Raw genomic sequence first — 16,886 nt, 5'->3', positions numbered from 1 at the left:
ATGGGGGACAAAAAGCAACAAACTCGTCCCAAACGTATTTTTATCAACGACGTCGACAGATATTCCTCCAAACACATCGCTAAGGTAACGTTCGCTAAGCTAATTAGTTGCGACCCGCTAACGTAATATAAGATGGCTTGTCGTCCACACGTTTTACAGTGTTCATTCTGACCGTCTTAACAGTTTTTATCGACATCGCGCGTGGCCGAGGAGGAGGAGGAGGAGGAAGAAGAAGAAGCCTCCCCTCGAAGGGAACCTGCTTTTCAAATAGTGGGAACTGTGTCTCCTTCCACCAAAGATGGGAAAGACAACTTTCTGCTTGAGCAGTATCCGGTGAGTCAGGAGTTAAATGACGAGTAACGTTGTCATGCTTCAGTTCGTCTACGCGGACATTTGATGCATTGTTTCCGGGCTTTACTTTCAAATGCAACAGGTAAAGTGGGGGAAAGTAACGAAGTACATCTACTCAAGCGTTATACTTAGGCTACGATGTTGAGGTACCGTACTTGCACATTACATGACACAGCTTTTTAAATTACAAATCATAGCCTACAATAGGATTCATTGCTATAGATTGAACCATACCATAGTTAAAATTGGCTCCTTATATACACCAATGAAAAGCTGCTTTTAAAATGCATCATCAATAATCATATAAGATTCTGTTATTGAGTCGTTCCGCATAAAGAGTACTTTTATGTTTTAACTGCCTCATTTTAAACGATTTATGTTTTAACATATTAATGCCAAGTATGTTTTTCTGATAATACTTTAAATGCAGGGCTTTTACTTAATTGAGTATTTTGTATTGCTTTTACTTGCCATAACAAGTAACTAAAATACCTATTTGTAAATTATGAGTACAGACAATGTGTAATTGTATATCTAATGTCTTTTGGCAGTCACCAACTCGAGACGAGCTTCTTGAGCGCCTGCTGGAGTGTGACGTAGTGGTGTACAACATCTCAGAAAGTGCTACACAACAGCAGATTGAAGAAGCCACATGGGCAATCACCGGTAAGGGAGTAAGTATAGGCTTATTATGCAGTGGACTGGCTTTGCTGTTTCCTTTGTCATGCTGTTTTCTGTCTTCTACAACAGCCCTTAATGCCGAGATGGAGAACTTCAAGTCTCGAAAAATGTTCATCTTAGTCTCAAGTGTGATGACCTGGGCCATGACCAAGCCACCGAATCTGGTGAGCCTGGAGGAAAATCTTTGCCAACACGTCCTGTGAATAAAACACGACCATTTATGTTATAATTTGTCTCTTCAGGAAGAAACAGATGTTCTGCTATCAGAGGAAGAGTTCAGAAGAAGAAGGCCACATCCCAATTTCAGAAAACACAATAATGTGGAGAATCTTGTGCTGAAACTGCGTAGAGGTGTATGTACACTTTAGGGATGAAAAGTTCCACATACTCAACAAATATGCCAGCAGCATTTTACTCCATGCAATTTATTAAGCAAGGCCTTTAACATGAACATGTTGTATGCATGTAAACGTCACAGATTCTGTGTGATTTTCCAATCTTACAGAAAAAGTTCAAGCTCACTGGATATGTTGTAGCTTGTGGTCTTCAGTATGGAAAAGGAGAGAACCTCTTTCACTACTTCTTCAAGGTAGATATGAATGTGGACTGTAATAACTCAGTATGGTGTATGGATGTGTATATTTACTAATACCTTCATTTGCAATATCATGTTCTGTAAAAAATAATGTTTTTGTGTTTTGAACAGGTGTCCTGGTTGATGCAGTTTCCAAAAGTTCCTCTCTTTGGACAGGGCACGAATCACATCCCCATGATTCACGTGAATGATCTTGGAGGGTGATTTAAATTTCTGTACTCCTATATATATATATATATATATATATATATATATATATATATATATATATATGCTGTATATATATATTTTGGGGATAATTACTGAAGGGCTGAATTGTCTTTCCTTTTCAGAGTGATCCAAAACATCGTTGAACTCAAGCCAAAGTCAAAGTACATTCTTGCTGTCGATGACTCCAAGAACACTTTAGAGGATATTGTAAAGGTAACTTTATTGAAAACATGAATGCAGCAGTACATTGAAGAAAATTAAGATGTTGTGAAACACTACTGTAGGTCGACCTGGTCACCCACTACTGATTAGAATCCAGCTGGGGACTATTGTGAGCTTTCTACTGTGAACAAAAGGAAAATGACAAAAAGAAAGTTCCAAAAATGCTTCGAAACTAATCTTATTCTCTGACTCTTAACCCTTCAGAGGATAAGCGTCACACTTGGGTCCGGAAAAATGAACAAGGTACCTGAGCAGGATGCCATCGCCACGAAGGCTTTTACGGTACAGTGTGAAATGTTTATTCTTATTTAAAATAAATAAGAATCTAGTCTGGATTATCTCTTAATGTGCAGATTCAAGTCTTTCTACATTTGTGAATTAATTTTCGTACCCTTGATTTATTCCAGCCAGATGAATTGGATTACCTTAACATCGACCTCCGCCTGGATGCTTTCATTATAAAAGACTCCTTCAGGCTCCGCTGGACGTCTGAAGCTGGGATGGTTGAAAACATGGCGAGCATTGCTGAGGAGTACAAAGACACCAGGCAGCTTCTTGTGAGTGTTATGTACAGATAGCAGGAAAGATTAAAATATATTTAAACCATTTCTGTTGCTCAGATCTACAGTATGGCCAGATTCAATGTGTCAGTAAAGTAATCCACAACATTACAAACACATTGATGGGGTATTTGGGGCGTAAAAGCTGCCATGATTTCCCTTTTTCCCCGTTTATTTTTCACAGCCAATCAGAATCTTCCTGGTTGGACCTCCAGCTGTGGGTAAAACCACCATTGCAGAGAAGCTCTGCAGTCATTACCAAATACACCACATCAACATCAAAGAGGTCATTGAGGAAAAGATCGCACAGCTGGTCAGTGGGATAAAAGCATTTGCCTCCCAGACAGACTAACTCAACTAAAGGAAATATACTGCCCTCTTGTGGAAGGCCTTCGTTGCAATTTAAGACTCAATACAGACTCATTTTTCGTGTTTCTTGTTCTCTGCTGCAGAAGAAGATAGTGAATGAAGCTGACCCTGACATTGACAGTGAAGAGGCAGCGACTGCTGCACAGAAACAACTGGAACAATTTAACAATAGCATGGAAATGAATGCAGGTTAGTCAGAGAACCACAGACCAAACTAAGAGCGACATGGTTTGGTTTGTTGCTATGAAACGTTGTGGTTTGGATGTTTGACGACAGCAGCTCTTGGATTCATTCAAACTTGTACGCTAAAACTGTTGATCACAATGTTATAAGATATTAAAAGTGAGAAAGAGACTTGTATCCAGGAAGAGGTTGTGCTCATTTTGCTGAGACCTTTGCATTTGGTATGTCTGTCGTTAGATTGTTGAAGGGTTGTTGTTGCATAGAGAGTCTTTTAGTTGCTCACTTTAGGTTCTAACAACTGTGTTGGTCCGGTAGGTCGACTGGCTGACCATCTGGTTTTTGACATTTTGAGAGAAAAGCTGAATTCAAAGCCATGCAGGAACCAAGGATTTGTTCTCGATGGCTTCCCGAAGTCTTACGAGCAGGCAAAGCTGATTTTCTCTGGTTTGTTTCATCCATTCATTTAATTCCGATGTGATGTTTATTAATATTAAAAACACTAATGCAGATGTGGTGTTTTTATCATGCAGATGAGGAAACAGAGAACCAGGATGTGACGCCCAAAAAACCCGTGTACAACGAGCAGATCACTCCAGGTTGTTGATGTACTTGTTACTTTAATTAACCACAAATCAAACCATTCAGCTCTTGCGGAATAGCAGGCAATCCCCCAAACTCTCTTCTCTAATATGACCAAGCATTCTTATTCTACTTGCTTCATGTTTTGCAGAGCACATTTTTGTCCTCAACGCGACAGATGATTTCCTGACAAACAGAGCTCAGAGACTTCCACAGAGCGTTGCAGAGAAAATGCGTTCCACTCAGGAGGAATTTGTCCCTCGCCTGACGAGATACAGACAACTCAGTACGGCGGAGCAAACCCTGCTGGACTACTTTGATGAGCTTGAGGTTCTCCTGGAACATATTGGTACTCTCCTCTAACGACACGTATTTCATATTAGACCATCAAGAGAATATTTACCTGAGATGTGGAGAATTAAATCATAGAAAATGTGAGTTTTGATCGTTGGAAGCCGGTTTTCATGCCGTTCTGTCTGTCTGTGTTTAACAGCGCTTTGTGTCACGTTTTAATACGGGGCAAGTGAAAAAAGTGACAATGTCTAAGATTCAGGAGGAATAGTTCAACCTTTAGGGAAATATACTTATTCGCTTTGTTGTAGAGAAGATTTTCTTTTTCTTTTGTTGCCAGGCTAGCTGTTTCCCCCTGCTTCCAGTCTTTATGCTTAGCTAAGCTAACCAGCTGCTGGCTCCACCATACTGACATGCGAGTCATATCGATCTCCTCATCTAACTCTTGTTAAGAAACCGAGTAAACAAACTGTTTCTTCAATGACGAGGATCGACATGCTGGATGTCATGTTTCCTTTAGTCATGTTTCTTACCAGTAAGTGTGTCTTGTCCCTCCTCCAGAGGTCACCACATGTGATTCAGAGTACACAGATGTTATGAAGAAGATCACAGAGATGGTGGGGATTCCCAAAAACTGCGGGCTGAGTCCAGAGGAGCAGGAGGAGGAGGACAGGAAGAAAGATGAAGAGAGGAAGCAGAAACTGGCTGCAGACGCTGCTGAGAAGAAACGTAGGAATGAAGCTGCACTGGCTGAGATGGCTGCTCGCTATGAGGAGTGGGTGAGTGTTGTGTAATGCATTCATAGATGGTGGAGATGGATTACCATGCCGCATCGGGTTTATGTACTTCGCTGGAACACAATGACTTGTAAATACGATTAGCCAATTCAAATATTTCATCATTCCTTAGCAGAGGGATTTGTCCGAAGTGGAGCGACAGGAGTACGAGCTGCTGGAAGCTCACTCTCTTCCTCTGAGGAACTATCTGATGAAGCACGTGATGCCCTCGCTCACTGAAGCCATGTTGGATTGCTGCAAGATCAAACCAGAGGACCCCGTAGACTTTCTGGTATTTACACAGTAGAGGTTCTCATGTTGAGGCATATATGGGGCCTTCTGTTAAATACTGTGTGAGTGAATTGGTGCAGCAGCTGATATGTCATGTTTTGTTTTTGCAGGCTGAACATCTGCTGAGGAACAACCAACAACAGTAACAATGAATCTAATGAGGAAATGAGCCCATACGTGTTATTTATTTGAGCCTTTGTTTTTCCTCCAGTCACATAATGAAAGATGATTGTAACATGAAAAGATTGAAGGAATTTCATGAGAAGGTTGTCCCTGTAGATGTGACGTCACAGATTCTATTCATAAGACTTGTGCCTTTTGTTGTCATTTATTAGTTTACCTGAAGCAAAGAGGGCAAACACTGAGCAGGCATAGATAATACTTTATTTAAGTCCCTGGTCAATGCTACTCTCAGTGAGTAGGTCTCTTTATAAAAGATGTACCAACGAATGAGTTTAGTAATGGATACTAAACTATTTAATACTCCTTGTTAGATAATTCATAAGCCATTAATAAGAGCAGCTGTTGTGTCATTAATTTGTCATTATAAATTCTGTATACATATTAATAAAGGGTTGTGTTTCCCATCCAGTCTGCAGATGTAAACGTAAAGGGATTGTTAATGACTAGAAGGTCAGAGGTCAAATGCTCCATTGGAGGGTCTACACCTTCATACACGTATTGATTGATTGGAAATCAGATGTCAGAAAGAATCTCAGCTCGCCGTCAAAGTGGAAAATAAAGTGTTGGGTCCTGCACATTGGGAATATGAAAGCCAAACTATGAATGACTTCACCCAGAGAAACGTGTGTGCATAACACTCATTATACTTACACCAATACTTATAACCGTCAAATTAAAAAAACAACTAACTTAATTCAAACTGTGCTTTAACATAGTACACAAACACACAGAGAGTAATACAATACTTCACAGGTATATTGTGATATGGTATAAGTATACACATTCATAACACTAAGAACTACACTTTTAACATGAAAAAATACCAATGTTTCTCCTGGCGCAGTGTTTGTTAGGAAGCTTGATATTCCTGCCAGGTTTCCACTCATTTCAGATCGGTCCTTTTACAGCCTCCATCTGGTCTCTGACTCAACTCCCACTCTGATGAAGAGTCAGAGCTTACTGGAAGAAGCGTGCTGACCGGTTATAATCCAGCAAAGACGTAACACAACAATCTTCCTGCTGAAGTTGAGACAGTAGAGACGGAATACAAACGAATTTATAAAAAAAATGCATAAGATCAAAATCAACATCATTCCAATATTTCACTGCTGAAAGAAAACATGGTTACTCACATTTTGTTATGATATTTATCACTAAAAATAAATGTAATAATTCTTCCTTTGCTCATAAAAAAGCCAGAATGAAAACAAAACTTATTCCTACAATCCAAAATTATCAAAATATATTTCTTTCATATGTGAATCGTTCAACTTTCATTCAGGCTACAAGTCTGCTTCTTCAACACAAGGTGGTGCAGGAATTCTATCTCGAGACTTGACAGAGGCATAAAAGAGAGACAAGCACCTGTATTCAAGTATTGAAATGTCTGTTTCAGTGTTTCCGTTTCTCTCAATTCAACCTGAAGACAATAGAGCTATACGATGCATTGTCTTGCTTTGTTGAGCTTTCATACACACATGAGTCTGACTTTGGAAAAGGGCCTTTGTTCTGATATTGTTGTAAAATTAAATTTGAATGTTTGCTCTGCTTGTTGTGGAGGTCAATCTGGTGTCTGGTTTGTGACTGAGAATCTGTGCAATCAAGCAGCTAATTAGAAGCTGTTTGCCGGCTCACTCATATGGAAACTAAATCACAACTGAAGCGCTTCCTGTCCCCGTCTCTTTATGTACAAAGTATGACCACAATAAAATGGCAAGAACAGCCTTTTACAGGTTGTTAAAGCTTTAAAAGCAATGTAATTGTTTCTGTAGCTTTGGGGATCATATCCTGAGGTTATTGTGCAGTAACTTTCCTGACATTTGACATACTGAAACCCTACTCTACTGCCTTTAAATTCTAAAATGATAGTAGTGTCTGGTCCAGACATGAGGCTGATTAAATCTCCTACACCTGAAGCTAATTATTTAACCAGTACTACCTGTGCTGTGGTAAGAGTAAGAAAAAACAACTGTGTGGTGTTTGCTTTACTCAGTAAACTGAACCCTGCAGTTTAAACAACTATTATTTTGTCATTGTCAACACAAGTATGTGTTTACATGTGCGCTCCTGCTGTTTACAGTACATTTTACACAGAAAGAGTTACATACTTAACCTAATGAGTTCATTGTTTTCTGTGCTAATTTGCACAACAACCACAGGATTGTAAAAATACGGATATAATTTACATTGTTATGAAATGGGCCATTCTTCACTGCTATATTTGTTCCTTTAAGTAGATGTTGATGCAAATAGTTTTCAAAGTATTCCTACATTGTAGTTCTACTTTTGTACAACTAAAAGATCTGAGTATGTCTGCCACCAGTGCACTGCTGGTGAGAAACACATTTTATTGAGTAAATACGACTCAAATGCACGACACTTAACAGGGAAGGTAAAAGCACAAAGTCTGCTGTGTCGCTGTTCAAAGCGGGAAACAAGCAGTGGTGTATAAAGTACCCAAAAGCCACACTTGAGTAAAAGTAAAGATACCTTGCTGGAAAATGACTCCAGTAAAAGTATTAGAATACTACTTGAGTAAAAGTCTTAAAGTATCTGATATTTATTGTACTTAAGTATCAAAAGTAATTTTCTGATATTAAATGTACTTAAGTATTGAAAGTAAAAGTACAAGTAAATGCTGTTAATAAAAAAGCAAAGGGTCAGAATTTTGAGAATTATGAAGTTTATTATTTTAAGTGCTGTGGCACCATGACCAATGACATGAGCTGTGTTGACAATAATTGGGTTGGCTGTGATCCATTCAGGAGCAACAATGTTCAACATAATATATTGTACATAAGTATACTTTTGCATCTATTATGAACTTATCATCATAATTCTCCGAAAAGCAATATGACACTATGAAGGAGTTGTAACAGTGCGTTTATAAGTCTGCTCATTAGACTAGAGGATGTAGAGGGCAAATGCATAATATTATGTTCAGCAAAAAATATCCACTTGATGCATCAGGTCAGTGTTTAGAGAAAGGACACCTGCCTTGTAAACTCCTATGGGCCTGATTTGAACACAATAAAGGTTTTGCTCAAGCTGAATCTGCAATTGGGCGACTGCTGCCATCATAACTCCATCTGCTCATCCACAACATGACTCAAATATCAAAACATGATCAATACTAAAGCAGCAGCGAAAGTAACAACCCAGTCATTACTGGAAACTGAAAAATGTCCTGTTCATCTTCAAAATACAATTCTATTAGAATGTAAAGAAGTTACATTGTATTAGAATGTAAAGAAGCTACATTGTATTAGAATGTAAAGAAGTTACATTGTATTAGAATGTAAAGAAGCTACATTGTATTAGAATGTAAAGAAGTTACATTCTAATACAATGTAGCTTCTTTACATTCTCATGGAATGTAAAGAAGTTACATTGTATTAGAATGTAAAGAAGCTACATTGTATTAGAATGTAAAGAAGTTACATTCTAATAGAATGTAAAGAAGCTACATTGTATTAGAATGTAAAGAAGTTACATTGTATTGGAATGTAAAGAAGCTACATTGTATTAGAATGTAAAGAAGTTACATTGTATTAGAATGCAACTTCTTCACATTCTAATAGAATGTAAAGAAGTTACATTGTATTATAATGTAAAGAAGTTACATTGTATTAGAATGTAAAGAAGCTACAGTGTATAGAATGATTCTATTGAAGTTATTCCTTTTTTAAATGTTTTAGACGAGTCACTAATCACTTTAAAAGACTGATTATTGCTAATTCAACTTTCAGACATGAGATTGATATTCTCATGTCGTTCTTTATACAATGATATCAATTCATACCCGTTTTATTGATATCTTACGAAAAGTTACTCCTCATTTTTCGTGCGTTTTTCCTGCAAAAGTCCAGCAACATGAGTCTGTTTTCGCTTGTTACATGCATACTGTCTTTTCAAAATAAACTTCCATCTTCACAGGAAACAACTAAGGTTTAGGCGATGAAACTAATTAGTTAGGTTTAGGAAAAGATCGTGGTTTGCGTTAAAATATCTACGGAAGTGGCGTTGCTTAAGTACGGAAGTGACGTCACAAATAAATCAACATTGGCTTCTCGTTTCACACACGGCACAAACTGCGGCCTCCTGGAGGAAACACAGTGTTTGTTTGACCCACCTCGCCTCATCCCACCCGTCCTGTGTGGAATGCTACTCATGTTGTCGCCCGCTAGCTTATAGCATGTAGCATCCTGGCATCACTGGAATCAAAACACCGCGGCTTTGAGAGCACTTGTTTGCAATTGCGCATTAACGTGATTAACCAACAATTTAACTTGCTGCTAGGACCACTGATTCACCAAACCTGCTTGCTTGCAGTCTGTTTCACCACAGTCCCCGACGCTGCTCTCGTGATTCATTTTGTTTCTGAAGATAGATTTGATTTTGTCAACGAAGGTTTCAGGGGAAATGTATCGGAGTAAAAGTATCAGTTTTCTTTGCCAAATGTAGTGAAGTAAAAGTAAAAGGGCAACATGACCTGAAATTTACATCATGGGTTTTTTCTTTTGTTTTTTTTGCAGTGACGGTATTATGTCACAGTCAAAACATGATTCTAACTTTTTTTTTTCTCTATTGGTGATGTAAGAGAACATATTTAACAATCTTGATGTGTTTATTGGCTCACAATAAGAATGAAAATGAAGTATAGACCCGCATGTGTTTTGGAAGGAGAAGCCTGTCCCATTAGTTAGTAGCTTAGTGAGTGAACTGTACCTTTTGAAACTTAGAAAAACACAGTTTGAAATAATGTACGTCCATAATTTCTTCCCCTCCTTGATACATCATTTGGGTCCTCCTCCAGAGATCGGTAATTCATACGCAGTGCTGAGCAACCCAGACAAAAGACGGCAGTATGACCTGACGGGAGGAGAGGAGCCGAGCAGCCCGGGTCACTCGCATGGAGGAGGAGCAGGCTTTGACTTCCACAGGGGCTTCGAGGCCGACATCACTCCTGAGGACCTCTTCAACATGTTCTTTGGAGGTGGCTTCCCTTCCTGTAAGTGAGCCGACGCAATGTATTCCTTTCATTAATGTAGAACAGCATGAACATATGGTTTTGAATACTGATCTTTGTGTGTAGGTGTAATTGGTGACATGGTCCATATTCTTTCTACCCGACCTCAGTCATAATATTTTTTTGTCTACAGCAGCGGCACACACCTTCACCAACAGCAGAACAAGCTATAGTGACGATGCACTAGTACCACAGCCACATCTGTGTGTTTCTCTTGAGTTTGTACCATTGCGGATGTCTCACAGGTGTGTCCGCGTGCAATCAAGAGCCAGAGACTCCAGACTGGAGGATGACTATGAAAACAATCCGTAACGGAATACACAAGATTGACACGTACCTGAATGCAGCACTGGACTTGTTTGGTGGCGATGACGGGTTGTGTCATTATAAGTGTACAGATGGTAAGCCAGCTTCTTTATTTGTTATTAATTATTCAACCCTGAGCTTGCTATGTCAAGTCAAAAAAAAGAACTATATTAAATACTAGGCGACAGTAAATGTGAGTTCATACAACACTTGGGAGCCAGGAGATACACATTATTGCACAGTAAGCCAATTGATCATGGTGGACTGGTGTAGTTATCTCTGACAAGCAAGACAACTGACAGAACAAGACACATCTCCACCTTTGCTCCTCTCTCACAGGTTACAAGCCGTCACCTCGTCCCGGATACAAGAAACCACCACCCAACGGATGTGGCTCCCCCCTGTTTGGATTTCAGGTAGTCTGACAGAGAGTTATGGAGGTTCCTTACTTGTTTTGGACAAGCACACTTATCGTGTTATTCCTGATGTTCCAGATGTTTTTATATTGCAAACAAATCAGGTCGATGTCAGAAATAAACAACTCTTTAATAACCAAATGTCAGGGGTTCTTGTATAAAATGACCATTAGTGTTGTGCGGTAATGTAAAAAAATAAAACAAATAGTCAATATGTTGTTTGGATTTTCTACAAGATACTAAATGGTGAACAAATAACATACTTTATTTTACTCGTCTTTTTCACATATTTGAGCAATGGTTGTGTTATGTTCAATTTTCTTACTTGCTGTGTGAATTGTGTTATTTTTTTTTTTGTCATTGCTGAAACTTAATTTTTCATAATTTACTGAACCATTATCACGTCTTTTGAATTGAGGGAAATGCATGCCTCCTACTGGCAGCAACATTTGATTGTCATTCTAAAATACATTATAAATACATTATTTTTTTGCAGTTTGACATTGGCATCCCGTCTATGACCAAATGTTGTAACCAACATGACCGCTGCTACGACACCTGCGGCAGTGAGAAGCACGACTGCGACGAGCAGTTCCAGGACTGTCTGGAGACAATCTGCAGGAATGTGCAAAGGACTCTGGGATTGGCCCAGAGTGTCCAAGGTAAGAGGCTGAGCCGATGGTCTCATTTCTAGATGTTGTGCACACTTCACTTGCATTCATAGTTGAATTGTTATGATGTTGCTGATTAAAAGTAACATGTTGCAGTAGGAAAAGCACGGGTGTAAGTAATACAATAAAGAAAGTGTTGGACCGTTTGCACAACATGTTGGGAAGAAGCTATGCTTCAGTGGTAGACATTTGCAAACATTTTCATTGACATCTTATGAAATCAACAAATTCATTATCTTCTGTAGTTCAAGGATAAATATGGAAGTTACAGAGCTGGTGCAAATTAAGTGTACACTGTAAAACACAGCATGTCCAGCAGAGGGTAAGATAGTTACTGTTTAAGCATACTGTGAGTCTTGACTCATAACTACAACATCACGCTCGTCCTGTCGGTCATTCATTTGTACATTAGAATCGGTCTGATCGTGACTATATTTATGAAAATGTCTCAAATGCTATATTTTAGGATTGAGATTAAATTACAATCCAACCTCTCGTCCTAATTTCCTCCCTATGCTGCCGTGAGTGTGACTAAGATATTGCTATGTCATTTTATTTTCAAAACAAAAGTAAATATTCAATGTATCTTTAGTCTACAATAAAATCTGTATTTGATCAGTAATGTATACTGTATTTAAATGCACACAAAGTTTGTCTGACTCACTTGCAGTAAGGTGTTAACAGGTACCTGTTATTAAACTAGCTCACCTGTTTATTAGCTCATGATCTTCTTTCTTTTCTGTCCTTCTTGGCAGCTTGTGAGTCAGCAGTGACTCTGCTGTTTGACGCTGTTATGCACATGGGATGTAAGCCATACCTGGACAGCCAGAGAGAGTCTTGTGTGTGTCAGTATGAAGTGAAGAGTGATCTGTGACAGCGCCACAGGACCAAGACTGGAAAGGACTGATTGAAAGCGCAGCACTGACAGAAGGAGCCCAGCAGTAAAGTTGTCTTTCAGATTTGCTCAGGGATGGAGCTTCTTTGGCCCGCACTGACTTGTGTCCATCGTCTCTCTTTTATTGGAGTTTTGAAATGTAGACATCTATTAGACAAAGTGAATGTGAAAATAGCTAGTGAACATGTAATATCTATATCTATGCAGTTTATTATTACGGTGTAATGTGTTTGTCATTTGATGGACTGGAGACAGCGTGGTCAGTTTCCCTGGCTCTTCGATGTTTGGGTAGCAGCCAACACTGTATTTTATGGGTTACTAAATTCCTAATAATTCCCAAAGGTTTGTGGTATTAAAAAAAACAATGTATTTTGGCACTTATTATGGGTAAAACAGAGTAATGTAAATTGAGCTGTTCTTACAAGGAAGTTCCTAAACTGACTAAGTTTCAGACCTTTTGTCTTTATTTCCCTGTATTACACACCAAATATATTTAGTCAATAAATTATTTAACATATAATACTTTTACTTAAATATACCATTACCGCACAGTTCCCTCGCCCATAACCCAAATAGGAACATGTGATGAATAATAAGTCTGTTCCTTGTGTATGTGTAAAATGTTTTCCTGTATCACATGATGGGGATTGCACCACTGTGATAACACTGGATTAAATGTCATAAATATGAAGAAACATGCTTTTATTGATAATTCTGTGTGTCACTTGTCATCGACATTATTGTAGAAACCAGTGGTGGGCCGTGCATTTTATACCTGGGCCTTCACTGCTGTCTTACCACCTACTAACCTCATGATGGCGCCACAGCTACGGTTATTTGTTTCTAGTGGTGTAACATCACGTATTCGTTTCGGTACAAGGCTTACAAACCGAACAATAATACTTGTGCATTTGGAAAATGCAGAAGCTTAAATTGTGGTAAATATAACGTTTTCGGTGGACACCGGTCTGTCTGACTGTTTTGCTTCCGGGGTCAGCGTCTGACCCCGGAAGCAAAACAACACGCACAAACTCACGCTGTTCTGTAACAGCATGGCGGTACCTCTGGGTACCGCCATGGTACCCAGGACATAATTCCCTTTTTTTTTTTGGTTCATTTTTTTGTAGAGTGGTATCAAAGAGTAGCAATGATTTTTTTCCTCAATTTTTCATCCTTCAATGTTTTTTGTTTAATGATCATCACATCTTTACTGCCAGCATGGCCTGTTAGTTGTATGTGTGGAGAAAGCATTGTTTTTTTCCGTCTAACAAACCCAAGTTAATGCTTAATTACCTAATGAAATACTTATTATTCCTGAAGTGTTTACAATCCGTCTTATGTGTTCATCTTCTTACCTCCCTGACCGTTGATGGTTTCTCAGAGCTGTTGGATATGTGGCAATGCTTTGATCTGTGTATGGACTGATTTAAAATCCTGTGTTCTACAAAGTAATCCTCATGACTCGGTGTAGCTGCTTGGTGACAGATGCAAAGCTGTTTTAAGCCACTATACATGTTATATTCACTATTTAAGAAGCTTCACAGGAACTCAACATGACTGAAGTTGAACCAAAACAAATCTCACAATACAAACGTGTGACTTTAGAGGACTCGAGTGTTTTATTGAATGCAACACCAAACCAGTGAAGTTGAGAAATGAGTCGGAGCAGTTCACACAATCCTGCAGAAGAATGACCAGGAAACATCTGTAAATATAGAAACGTCCTCATTAATTATCTGTGTTTCTGTGTTTACACAATAACACACATTACTTTATATATATATATATATTTATTTCACTAACAAAGACCACGGAAATAACAGTATGAGTTTCGAGAGGTTTATTGCATAGTGGAATGATTGTTAGATTCAAGAAGCGGAAGGGGTCGAGGGATGAATAGATATAGGGTAGGGGTAGAGGGATGAAGGGATGTGGGGTGGGGATGAAGAGATGAAGGGATGTAGGGTAGGGATGAAGGGATGTAGGGTAGGGATGAAGGGATGTAAGGAAGAAGAAATGAGGGTTTGTGGAAAGGAAGTTAGGCGATCGATGGGGGACCGTTGATGTCCGGCGGCTGGCGGGAACGGGGGGAATGGAGACTGTAGGGTGGGGGCCGTCTCTTCGGAAGCTCCGGCGGTGCAGAGTCCCCTGTTGTTCCTGTAATCCTGCAAGAGAGAGCGAGAGAGATAGGAGGACAAAAACGGGGTTGGGGAGGGATGTGAAGACAGAGTCGAAGAGGAAGTGAACGGGTTCGTTGTGCTTAAATACTTTGTGCAGAGGAAATGAGCAGTGTTCTGGGCGTGGCCCTGTTCCTGAACTAAGTTTATAAAACTACATATAAGTATATGCTCATACTCATCTTTTAGTCCAGCGTGAAAGGTAGCGGCTCAGGAGGTGGAGTGAGAGAGAGGAAAATAAAGACAACGGTAAGACAAATAATATTGTATTCATTGAATCAAAGACACTAAATTATTCATATAGTAAGTAAGACGGACAAATAAACTTTGAATGACTGAAAATGAATGAAATGAATTATGAACAAATAGACGTAGCATACAGTTTGTAGGTATGTTACATAGTATTACTTTGTTTTTATGTTGTAAACTATTCTAGGTCACTTTCTCAACAAAACAGAAGCTCCTACTTACTTCCCACCAAAGGGAACACACTGTCAGCCAGTCCCATCGTAGAGTCAATCCGAGTCGCTCTCTTCGGACCACCTCGGCCTCTTCGCAGCAGCCTCCTCCTCGTCGTCGCTCTCTTCCCTGGAGGAGTCCTCAAGGCCGACGACATCGATCTCAGGGTCCTCCTCCTCCTCCTCAGGTAGCCCATACCTGTACCTGTCAATAATACACTCAAAAGCAGCATTAAAAGCGTCACCATCATATGGGTCAGCGTTAGGGAAATCAGGGTCTTTGGGGAGTTTCCCTGGTCCATCCAGCATGCATAAACGAGTAGATACGATAGAAAAGCCCCAGTGCAAGGCGCTACATGGGGTGTCACTAGCTCAGCCAGAGGCAAAGGCCAGCCCTCAAGAATAAAGAAAGGTTGAGCTGTGAAAAAATGAAGAGATACTACAGAAAAGCCCCAGTGCAAGACGCTACATGGGTTTTCTCCAGCCTTGAAGATGCAAAGGACAGCACTCAGGATGAAATAAAGGTTGATCGATCCAGCGTGCAGATATGAGGCCCTCAGGGTTAAAGTGGGTCAATCCAACGGCCCCAGTGCAAGGCGCTACATGGGGTGTCATCAGCCCTGCCAGATGCAAAGACTACCATGAGAACCACTGGTCCTGCTTCGATGTGGACTCAGTGGTTGCTCCGATGACGTTTCTGGGAGGATTGTTAGCCCGTCCCATCGTAGAGTCAATCCGAGTCGCTGTCTTCGGACCACCTCGGTCTCTTCATAGCAGCCTCCTGCTCGTCGTCGCGCTCTTCCCTGCGTCGTTTTGTGAAGGAGCCGAGGCCAGAAGTTGAAGGAACTATGTCTTCAAGATCCTCGTCCTCAAGTCCGACAACATCAATCTCAGGGTCCTCCTCCTCTTCAGGTAGCCCATACCTGTACCTGTCAATAATACGCTCAAAAGCAGCATCAAAAGCATTATAATCAAAAGGTTCAGCGCCACGAAAAGCAGGGTCAGCGTGAGGGAAAGCAATGTCAGGGTCAGCGTGAGGGAAAGCAGGGTCAGGGTCAGCGTGAGGGAAAGCAGGGTCAGGGTCAGCGTGAGGGAAAGCAATGTCAGGGTCAGTGTGAGGGAAAGCAGGGTCAGGGTCAGCGTGAGGGAAAGCAGGGTCAGGGTCAGCGTGAGGGAATGCAGGGTAGTAAACAGGGTAGTAAACAGGGTAGTAAACAGGGTAGTAAACAGGAAGAGGAACAAAGCCTTGTTGTCCCTCCATCACAAAGTGTGGTGGTGGGAACTGCAGCTCACCCTCAGCCTCCTGAAGCCCGTCCACAGGATCCGCACCAACGCCAACCTCTTCCTCCTCGTCCTCGTAATCAGGAAGGACCGGGTCGTCGGGCACAAGGGCGGCATCAGGGCGGACTGAGGTAGGAAGAAAAACATTTATTTAAAAAAAGTCACATTCACAAGCCACCAACTAACACAAAGCCACCGCTAGTCTGCTTCAAAAGGCAACTTTTTCAGTATTTATCAGGAGCAAATTATGAAAATGCTATTTCCATGTGAGACCATAGCCACGGCTTAGCTTAGAAGCTAGCTAGTCAAACATTCTTACACATTGGCTTTATTCTGGATTGTTGTTTTGTATTCATGTATGT

At 40.2% G+C, this 16,886-nt stretch overlaps 2 protein-coding genes across 2 annotated transcripts; both read left to right on the top strand.

The window, feature by feature from the left end:
- LOC306785034 (adenylate kinase 7-like) lies at nucleotides 1-5,254 on the top strand (the record flags this gene model as incomplete). Its single annotated transcript, XM_079279261.1, has 18 exons — nucleotides 1-84; nucleotides 184-333; nucleotides 903-1,017; nucleotides 1,102-1,196; nucleotides 1,275-1,385; nucleotides 1,538-1,621; nucleotides 1,739-1,827; nucleotides 1,960-2,050; nucleotides 2,264-2,341; nucleotides 2,467-2,616; nucleotides 2,804-2,932; nucleotides 3,072-3,177; nucleotides 3,487-3,615; nucleotides 3,702-3,767; nucleotides 3,902-4,099; nucleotides 4,603-4,820; nucleotides 4,951-5,109; nucleotides 5,219-5,254. The coding sequence occupies 18 exons, from the start codon at nucleotides 1-3 to the stop codon at nucleotides 5,252-5,254; spliced, it is 2,088 nt and encodes a 695-aa protein (XP_079135387.1).
- Nucleotides 5,255-9,724: 4,470 nt separating this feature from the next.
- On the top strand, nucleotides 9,725-13,082 carry LOC306784440 (group XIIA secretory phospholipase A2-like). The gene is made up of 5 exons (XM_079278430.1): nucleotides 9,725-10,302; nucleotides 10,566-10,721; nucleotides 10,966-11,042; nucleotides 11,539-11,704; nucleotides 12,469-13,082. The coding sequence occupies exons 1-5, from the start codon at nucleotides 10,053-10,055 to the stop codon at nucleotides 12,585-12,587; spliced, it is 768 nt and encodes a 255-aa protein (XP_079134556.1). The 5' UTR covers nucleotides 9,725-10,052; the 3' UTR covers nucleotides 12,588-13,082.
- Nucleotides 13,083-16,886: the final 3,804 nt, after the last annotated feature.

The sequence above is a fragment of the Melanostigma gelatinosum genome (assembly GCF_949748355.1).
Source record: "Melanostigma gelatinosum genome assembly, chromosome: 11".
Classification (NCBI taxonomy): Eukaryota; Metazoa; Chordata; class Actinopteri; order Perciformes; family Zoarcidae; genus Melanostigma; species Melanostigma gelatinosum.
The sequence above is the reverse complement of the archived record's forward strand: the minus strand, read 5'-3'. Positions and strand labels throughout refer to the sequence as shown.

Excerpts from the sequence above, each read along its gene's own strand:
- LOC306784440 (XM_079278430.1), top strand. The coding sequence starts at position 10,053 with ATGTACGTCCATAATTTCTTCCCCTCCTTGATACATCATTTGGGTCCT. Across the intron at positions 10,722-10,965 it reads TCATTATAAGTGTACAGATG|GTTACAAGCCGTCACCTCGT; the intron begins GTAAGCCAGCTT and ends CCTCTCTCACAG. Across the intron at positions 11,043-11,538 it reads CCCCCCTGTTTGGATTTCAG|TTTGACATTGGCATCCCGTC; the intron begins GTAGTCTGACAG and ends ATTTTTTTGCAG.